Source organism: Corylus avellana, chromosome 7 (genome assembly GCF_965113065.1).
Source record: "Corylus avellana chromosome 7, dhCorAvel1.hap1.2, whole genome shotgun sequence".
NCBI classification, from domain to species: domain Eukaryota; kingdom Viridiplantae; phylum Streptophyta; class Magnoliopsida; order Fagales; family Betulaceae; genus Corylus; species Corylus avellana.
This window is the reverse complement of record NC_142496.1, coordinates 16,167,169-16,177,455: the sequence shown is the minus strand read 5'-3', so window position 1 is coordinate 16,177,455 and position 10,287 is coordinate 16,167,169. Positions and strand designations below refer to the sequence as shown.

The 10,287-nt window shown below is 30.8% G+C and overlaps 1 protein-coding gene across 1 annotated transcript; it reads left to right on the top strand.

The window, feature by feature from the left end:
- The first annotated feature begins 9,220 nt into the window (after nucleotides 1-9,220).
- On the top strand, nucleotides 9,221-9,931 carry LOC148584557 (uncharacterized). Its single transcript, XM_088518502.1, has one exon. The coding sequence runs from the start codon at nucleotides 9,221-9,223 to the stop codon at nucleotides 9,929-9,931; it is 711 nt and encodes a 236-aa protein (XP_088374628.1).
- The last annotated feature ends 356 nt before the right edge of the window (nucleotides 9,932-10,287 follow it).

Genomic DNA, 10,287 nt, shown 5'->3' with positions numbered 1-10,287 from the left:
ATGTGTCGCAAAAACAACAACAAGAAAATCAGAAGTTTTTCTCAAAACCTAGATTCTATCAAGGATTCAAGGGAAAACATGAAAGAAAAGTCAACCTCTCATTATTTCTCATTGACAAACTAATCATAACAAAATTCAACTCCCTATTACACGTTAGGCTTGCTGTATTTATAATAATAAGAAAACTTTGAGCAAAAGTAAGACTAAGCCTATTATGGAAATTTATAAAATAATAAAGGAAGAGAATAGCTTGTATAAGGTTGTAGCATAAACCAAGCGACACATGACGCCCGCGACACGATTTGTGAACCGGTTTTTTAAGAGTGACACGATTCTTCTTAAAAAACTAGTCATTAAATAAGTGTAATTAATGACATTTAATTATATTTCAAGATTTTTAAAATCATATTTCAAGAGTTTTCCATATATAAATTATTTAATAAATTAAGTATTATCAACGTCCAAATCAAATAAGGAAACAAATAATACAAATCAAATCATATCATATATCATATATAATAGCTGAAGCCTTTTTTTGAATTGCCTTCAAATCGCGACATGTGACGTGAACCAATTTTTTTAAAAGATTAAACTGATTTTTTAACTCATTATTTTAAAAAGTGAACAGCTAAAAATTGAATGGTTCATATTTTTGTTCTCTCTCTCTCTCTTTTTTCCTCTCTCTCATTTTTTTTCCAAGTCATTCACTCTCATTCCACATCTCTCTCTCTCTCGAACCGGTTCATATATCTCTCTCTCTCTCATTTTTTTTTCCTCTCTCTCCACGTCTCTCTCTCTTTTTTCTCTCCAAGTCTTTCACTCTCATTCAACATCTCTCTCTTAATTTTTTTTTTTTTAAAAAAAAAAATCTCTCTCCCTCCACTCTCCAACTTTAATATCTCTCCTCTTTTTTCTCTCCATCTCTATCTTTCTCTTTCTCCACTCTCCAACATTAACAAAAACATAATCTATTGGCCTCAAAATTCAACTTGGAGGTAATTATTCTTCTTAAGCTTTTTTTTTTTTTTTTTTACCAACAATGTTTTAACATATTCTAATTTATATAAATTAAACTAAAATTAAAGGTCTGATATTTTAATTCATTTGAATGTTTAAGCATATATATTTATAAGTTTTTTTTTCTTTTTTTTTTTCTCTACTTTTGAAAGCAATATTATTTTGCTTTTTTTTTTTTTTTTTTTAATATTCGGAATTATATAGGTTTTATTTGTATTGAAATAAGATAGATGATTTATTTGATTGAATTAAATTTTGATTGAAAGATTTTGTTTTATTTTGTATTCCTAATTTTATTTATTAATTTTTTTTTTTTCAAATGGTCAGAATTTTGTAAATTTTATTTGTATTTAAATCTAACCTTTAGCATGTCTTTTTATTGAAAGAGTGATGATTGATTTTTTAACATGACTATTTTAGGGTGTAATTAATAAAAAAAAAAAAAATGAAGATGCGTTTAAGTTTTAAAATCAAATATAATAAAGAATTCTGCGCATAGCGTGAGTTATATGCTAGCCTGCTAGGGTATCTATGTATAAATAGATACATAGATATTTCTTCATTTTTGTAGAACGCTTATCATATCATTTTGGGATTTATCTTTGTGTATCTATGTATAAATTTTTCACACCGTAAAGTAATTATTTTTATGTTTGTTTCTCTAGAAAGTTTCATTGTATTGAAATATAATAACTATCACACCAATAAGATTTTATGTTTTAATTCATTTAAATATTTTATTAGATTTTTTTTTTCTTTTTGTGATTTACTCGAATTTTCTTGCATTTTTTAGAAGTGTTAAGAGAAATTTATTTGATTGCATTAAATATTGAGTGAAATGTGTGTTTTATTTTGTATTAAAAAGAAGAGAGAAGATTTTATTTATTTTACTCTGTATTGTTTTTTTTTTTTGAAATTATTAGAACTTTTTGGGTTTTATTTGCATTACAATATAATAAGTATCACATCAATAATATTAGAGTTTCCTACAAATTTTCTATTAATATTTTGATCATCAGAATTCAAGTATCATTCTTGCTATTTTTTTTTTTTTAATTTTTTTTTTTGTTTTATACTTTTCATTAAGTAGATGTTTGGTACATTTCCAAAAAAAAAAAAAAAAAAAAAAAATACATGTTCAGTAATTTACTGGTGTATAACCTTTAGTATGCATTTTCACACACCTATTTTTATTTATAATGAAAAGTTAAATAAGATGCATTTAAGTTTTGAAATTAAATTATAATAAAGAAATTAAATTATAATAAAGAATCTCGCGCATAGCGTGGGTTATGTGCTAGTTATAATAACTAGTGATGCAGCGCGAGGTCATGTGTCGCAAAAACAACAACAAGAAAATCAGAATTTTTTCTCAAAACCTAGATTCTATCAAGGATTCAAGGGAAAACATGAAAGAAAAGTCAACCTCTCATTATTTCTCATTGACAAACTGATCATAACAAAATTCAACTCCCTATTACACGTTAGGCTTGCTGTATTTATAATAATAAGAAAACTTTGAGCAAAAGTAAGACTAAGCCTATTATGGAAATTTATAAAATAATAAAGGAAGAGAATAGCTTGTATAAGGTTGTAGCATAAACCAAGCGACACATGACGCCCGCGACACGATTTGTGAACCGGTTTTTTAAGAGTGACACGATTCTTCTTAAAAAACTAGTCATTAAATAAGTGTAATTAATGACATTTAATTATATTTCAAGATTTTTAAAATCATATTTCAAGAGTTTTCCATATATAAATTATTTAATAAATTAAGTATTATCAACGTCCAAATCAAATAAGGAAACAAATAATACAAATCAAATCATATCATATATCATATATAATAGATGAAGCCTTTTTTTGAAGTGCCTTCAAATCGCGACATGTGACGTGAACCAATTTTTTTTAAAGATTAAACTGATTTTTTAACTCATTATTTTAAAAAGTGAAGAGTTAAAAATTGAATGGTTCATATTTTTGTTCTCTCTCTCTCTCTTTTTTCCTCTCTCTCATTTTTTTTTCCAAGTCATTCACTCTCATTCCACATCTCTCTCTCTCTCTCTCACCGGTTCATATATCTCTCTCTCTCATTTTTTTTTCCTCTCTCTCCACGTCTCTCTCTCTTTTTTCTCTCCAAGTCTTTCACTCTCATTCAACATCTCTCTCTTAATTTAAAAAAAAAAAAAATCTCTCTCCCTCCACTCTCCAACTTTAATATCTCTCCTCTTTTTTCTCTCCATCTCTATCTTTCTCTTTCTCCACTCTCCAACATTAACAAAAACATAATTTATTGGCCTCAAAATTCAACTTGGAGGTAATTATTCTTCTTAAGCTTTTTTTTTTTTTTTTTTTTACCAACAATGTTTTAACATATTCTAATTTATATAAATTAAACTAAAATTAAAGGTCTGATATTTTAATTCATTTGAATGTTTAAGCATATATATTTATAAGTTTTTTTTTCTTTTTTTTTTCTCTACTTTTGAAAGCAATATTATTTTGCTTTTTTTTTTTTTTTTTTTTAATATTCGGAATTATATAGGTTTTATTTGTATTGAAATAAGATAGATGATTTATTTGATTGCATTAAATTTTGATTGAAAGATTTTGTTTTATTTTGTATTCCTAATTTTATTTATTAATTTTTTTTTTTCAAATGGTCAGAATTAAGTAAATTTTATTTGTATTTAAATCTAACCTTTAGCATGTCTTTTTATTGAAAGAGTGATGATTGATTTTTTAACATGACTATTTTAGGGTGTAATTAATAAAAAATAAAAAAAATGAAGATGCGTTTAAGTTTTAAAATCAAATATAATAAAGAATTCTGCGCATAGCGTGAGTTATATGCTAGCCTGCTAGGGTATCTATGTATAAATAGATACATAGATATTTCTTCATTTTTGTAGAACGCTTATCATATCATTTTGGGATTTATCTTTGTGTATCTATGTATAAATTTTTCACACCGTAAAGTAATTATTTTTATGTTTGTTTCTCTAGAAAGTTTCATTGTATTGAAATATAATAACTATCACACCAATAAGATTTTATGTTTTAATTCATTTAAATATTTTATTAGATTTTTTTTTCTTTTTGTGATTTACTCGAATTTTCTCGCATTTTTTAGAAGTGTTAAGAGAAATTTATTTGATTGCATTAAATATTGAGTGAAATGTGTGTTTTATTTTGTATTAAAAAGAAGAGAGAAGATTTTATTTATTTTACTCTGTTTTTTTTTTTTTTTTTTGAAATTATTAGAACTTTATGGGTTTTATTTGCATTACAATATAATAAGTATCACATCAATAATATTAGAGTTTCCTACAAATTTTCTATTAATATTTTGATCATCAGAATTCAAGTATCATTCTTGCTATTTTTTTTTTTTAATTTTTTTTTTTTGTTTTATACTTTTCATTAAGTAGATGTTTGGTACATTTCCAAAAAAAAAAAAAAAAAAAAATATGTTCAGTAATTTACTGGTGTATAACCTTTAGTATGCATTTTCACACACCTATTTTTATTTATAATGAAAAGTTAAATAAGATGCATTTAAGTTTTGAAATTAAATTATAATAAAGAAATTAAATTATAATAAAGAATCTCGCGCATAGCGTGGGTTATGTGCTAGTTATAATAACTAGTGATGCAGCGCGGGGTCATGTGTTGCAAAAACAACAACAAGAAAATCAGAATTTTTTCTCAAAACCTAGATTCTATCAAGGATTCAAGGAAAAACATGAAAGAAAAGTCAACCTCTCATTATTTCTCATTGACAAACTGATCATAACAAAATTCAACTCCCTATTACACGTTAGGCTTGCTGTATTTATAATAATAAGACAACTTTGAGCAAAAGTAAGACTAAGCCTATTATGGAAATTTATAAAATAATAAAGGAAGAGAATAGCTTGTATAAGGTTGTAGCATAAACCAAGCGACACATGACGCCCGCGACACGATTTGTGAACCGGTTTTTTAAGAGTGACACGATTCTTCTTAAAAAACTAGTCATTAAATAAGTGTAATTAATGACATTTAATTATATTTCAAGATTTTTAAAATCATATTTGAAGAGTTTTCCATATATAAATTATTTAATAAATTAAGTATTATCAACGTCCAAATCAAATAAGGAAACAAATAATACAAATCAAATCATATCATATATCATATATAATAGCTGAAGCCTTTTTTTGAAGTGCCTTCAAATCGCGACATGTGACGTGAACCAATTTTTTTTAAAGATTAAACTGATTTTTTAACTTATTATTTTAAAAAGTGAAGAGTTAAAAATTGAATGGTTCATATTTTTGTTCTCTCTCTCTCTCTTTTTTCCTCTCTCTCATTTTTTTTTCCAAGTCATTCACTCTCATTCCACATCTCTCTCTCTCTCGAACCGGTTCATATATCTCTCTCTCTCATTTTTTTTTCCTCTCTCTCCACGTCTCTCTCTCTTTTTTCTCTCCAAGTCTTTCACTCTCATTCAACATCTCTCTCTTAATTTAAAAAAAAAAAAAAAAAATCTCTCTCCGTCCACTCTCCAACTTTAATATCTCTCCTCTTTTTTCTCTCCATCTCTCTCTTTCTCTTTCTCCACTCTCCAACATTAACAAAAACATAATCTATTGGCCTCAAAATTCAACTTGGAGGTAATTATTCTTCTTAAGCTTTTTTTTTTTTTTTTTTTACCAACAATGTTTTAACATATTCTAATTTATATAAATTAAACTAAAATTAAAGGTCTGATATTTTAATTCATTTGAATGTTTAAGCATATATATTTATAAGTTTTTTTTTCTTTTTTTTTTCTCTACTTTTGAAAGCAATATTATTTTGCTTTTTTTTTTTTTTTTTTTATTATTCGGAATTATATAGGTTTTATTTGTATTGAAATAAGATAGATGATTTATTTGATTGCATTAAATTTTGATTGAAAGATTTTGTTTTATTTTGTATTCCTAATTTTATTTATTAATTTTATTTTTCAAATGGTCAGAATTATGTAAATTTTATTTGTATTTAAATCTAACCTTTAGCATGTCTTTTTATTGAAAGAGTGATGATTGATTTTTTAACATGACTATTTTAGGGTGTAATTAATAAAAAAAAAAAAAATGAAGATGCGTTTAAGTTTTAAAATCAAATATAATAAAGAATTCTGCGCATAGCGTGAGTTATATGCTAGCCTGCTAGGGTATCTATGTATAAATAGATACATAGATATTTCTTCATTTTTGTAGAACGCTTATCATATCATTTTGGGATTTATCTTTGTGTATCTATGTATAAATTTTTCACACCGTAAAGTAATTATTTTTATGTTTGTTTCTCTAGAAAGTTTCATTGTATTGAAATATAATAACTATCACACCAATAAGATTTTATGTTTTAATTCATTTAAATATTTTATTAGATTTTTTTTTTCTTTTTGTGATTTACTCGAATTTTCTAGCATTTTTTAGAAGTGTTGAAAGAAATTTATTTGATTGCATTAAATATTGAGTGAAATGTGTGTTTTACTTTGTATTACAAAGAAGAGAGAAGATTTTGTTTATCAGTATTTTTTTTTTTGGAAATTATTAGAACTTTATGGGTTTTTTTTTTTTTTTTTTTTTTTTTTTTGTATTACAGTATAATAAGTATCACATTAACAATATCAGAGTTTGCTATTAATTTTCTATTTATATTCTGATCATCAGAATTCAAGTGTCATTCTTGCTTTTTTTTAAGTAGACGTTTGGTACATTTCCAAAAAAAATAAAATAAAAAATACATGTTCAGTAATTTACTGGTATATAACCTTTAGTATCTATTTTTACACACCTATTTTTACTTATAATGAAAAGTTAGATAAGATGTGTTTAAGTTTTGAAATTAAATTATAATAAAGAATCTCGCGCATAGCATGGGTTATGTTCTAATTATAATAACTAGTGATGCAGTGCGGGGTCATGTGTCGCAAAGACAACAACAAGAAAATCAGAATTTTTTCTCAAAACTTAGATTCTATCAAGGATTCAAGGCAAAAACATGAAAGAAAAGTCAACCTCTCATTATTTCTCATTGATAAACTGATTATAACAAAATTCAACTCCCTATTACATGTTAGGCCTGCTGTATTTATAATAATAAGAAAACTTTGAGCAAAAGTAAGACTAAGCCTATTATGGAAATTTATAAAATAATAAAGGAAGAGAATAGCTTCTATACGGTTGTAGCATAAACCAAGCAACACATGACGCCTGCGACATGATTTGTGAACTGGTTTTTTAAGAGTGACATGATTCTTACTTAAAAAATCAGTCATTAAATATATGTAATTAATGACATATAATTATATTTCAAGATTTTTAAAATTATATTTCAAGAGTTTTCCATATATAAATTATTTAATAAATTAAGTATTATCAACGTTCAAATCAAATAAGGAAACAAATAATACAAATCAAATCATATCATATATCATATATAATAGCCGAAGCCTTCTTTTCAAATGCCTTCAAATCGGTCTCTCTAGGTTTCTAAAACCCTAGAGGAGAAGGAAACTATTTCCTAGTCTAGACGGCTGTGGAAGGTGGTGATACAATTTTAGGTGTTAACACACGGCGGAAAGTTCCGATGGAGGAGGATCTGTCCAGATTATGGGGAAACCTCTCCCTGATGGAGGAGGAGGAGGTGGAGGTGGAGATTAAGAGTGAAGCATTATCCGGGATTGTTTCTAGAGGACAATCTTGTTTAGTGGGGAAACTACTCACCGAAAGGTTCATTGGAAAAGAGATAATCAGATCACAATTAATACGGTGGTGGAAGCCAACGGGAAGACTAACCCTCAGGGTCGTGGGGGAGAATATGTTTCCAATCGATTTTGAGCATTACTGGGACAAAACTTGAATTCTAGAGGGATGTCCTTGGGTGATCGAAGGGAATGTGTTTTCAATGGCAGAGTTCGATGGTGTTACACCATTGGAGAAGATTGACTTTATGAAGGTGGCTTTTTGGGTACGCATGTACAAGATTCCCCTTGCATGTATGGGAACTGAGGTTGGGAAACAAATTGGATCCACGGTAGGTTTTGTGGAGGAAGTTGATACTGACGAAGATGGTATTGGATGGGGAAAGTTTTTACGTGTTAAAATCAGATTTGATTGAACCAAGCCACTGGCAAGAGGTCGGAGGCTAAAAATTGAGGGTTCATCGGTATGGATTCATTTCCAGTATGAACGAATTCCACGTTTTTGCTTTCACTGTGGCGTTGTAGTCCATGGCAAGGCAGGATGTATGAAAAAACCTGGACCTGGAGTATTGGGGAATGCGACTGAATATGGTCCGTGGTTGAGGGTACCACTGCCTGGCCGGCGTGTCCAAGCGGGAGCAGAGGCAATGTCTGAGAGAGTGGAGACTGACCAGTCCACTTCTGGCAACAAAAAGGGGACGGGAATAAGCAGTATGGTCGGAGAGGGGACAAAGACAAGCTCCGGTGAAGATAGCGGAGCTTTCTATGGAACGTCGGCGAAGATGGAGGAAGAAAATAGACTAGTAGATCCAACGGCGAATATTGATCCTAGGGGGAAAGATCCAGCGGAAAGGGGAAAGGCATGTCATTATGACTACTTTGATGCTGATTTCGGAAATCATGGAGACAATATTTATTTTGGGCAAGGATCCGTTGCAGCTAGGAGAGGAATAACGCCATTCAATGCTGGAGACGTTACTCATTCATCACCGATTTGGGAAGCTAGGAGAGAGGATTCGGTTTTAAATGGGAAGACGCCAAAACTGGATGGGGCTTCAAAAGGCAGAATCTTCGATGAGGTGGCACTGTCTCCTAAAGGAGGAATTGGAGTGGAATGCAACATGGAGTTGGGGGGAAGGGGTAGTGCATGTCCTGGCCCAACTATTGCTGATGTGGAAAAAAATATGGCCAACATGTTTTTGGGTGAGAGAACTGGTCCAGGAAAGGAAACAAAAACAATATCTTGGAAGAGGAGAGAGCCCATGGTGTCTCCCTGGCTAGAACGTCTCCTCCTGTGGAACAGTTGGGGAAACGAAAGACGGGCGATGCTAAGGTGGGGGGAGCTATATCGGGGAAGAAGGGGCAAAATTTTTCACAGGTGGAGTTTGCAGAAGAAACTAAACAAAATGAGCTTGGATTGGGAGTGGCAATGGCTGGCACCCAGCCCCGCCGACTGAAATGAGCATTATGAGTTGGAACTGCTGGGGGCTTGAGAACCCTCGAACAGTTTGTGACCTTTGCCGGTTGGTGAAGGTAAAGAAACCCGAAATGGTTTTCCTCATGGAAACAATTTTAAGGAAAACCAAAATGGAGCGGATTCGGAGAAGGTTGGGTTTTCCCAATATGCTTGTTGTTGATTGTGTTGGAAAAAGTGGGGGGTTGGCGCTTCTATGGATGGAGAATGTTGAGGTGGAGATTCAAAACTACAGTTCGCGCCATATTAATGCGAAAGTAAGCACCAAACTTTCAATGGGTTGGTGGAAATTTACGGGATTTTACGGTCACCCAAATGCTAGTAAACGGAAAGAAGCCTGGGGTCTTCTTCGACATCTCGTAAATATGGATCCTAAGCCTTGGATATGTGTGGGGGATTTCAACGAAATCCTTTATTTATCTGAGAAATGGGGTGGGAATAGCAGAAAGAGAGTTTTAATGGATGAATTCCACTCTATGTTGGCAGATTGTGAGTTAGTGGATTTGGGGTTTAGGGGACCCAAATATACATGGAATAATGGTTGGGAGGGCGAAGCTTTTATACAAGAACGCTTGGATAGAGCGGTGGCAAATGATGGCTGGATTTCCATTTTTCCCCAGGCAGAAATTTTGGTGGAGGGTTCATGTTGCTCTGACCATTTACCTCTTTTTGTGGTGTTCCATGCACAATGGTGAAAACGAAGGCCAAAACGTAGATTCATACATGAAGCATCATGGGTGTTGGATGGGACCTATGCAGAAACTATTAATTATGCATGGAGTAAACGACACGCACGAGTTGGTAGATGGGGGGGGGGGGGGCTGTTTAAAAAACTGAGGAGGTGCGAAGTGGAGCTGAAAAGGTGGCAGGAAAAAAAGAAAGAACCTGAAACATAAATTAAAAAGTTGAGTTCTCGGTTGGCTGGCCTACAAGCTAAGGAGGGACCGGAGTATGGGGCTGAAATTGCAAATATAAAACAGAAGGTGCAGTTCCTAATGGAGCAAGAGAAGCTCAAGTGGAAACAACGGGCGAAGGTGGAGTGGCTAAGGAA

Coding starts and splice junctions, on each gene's coding strand:
- LOC148584557 (XM_088518502.1), top strand. CDS start 9,221: ATGAGCATTATGAGTTGGAACTGCTGGGGGCTTGAGAACCCTCGAACA.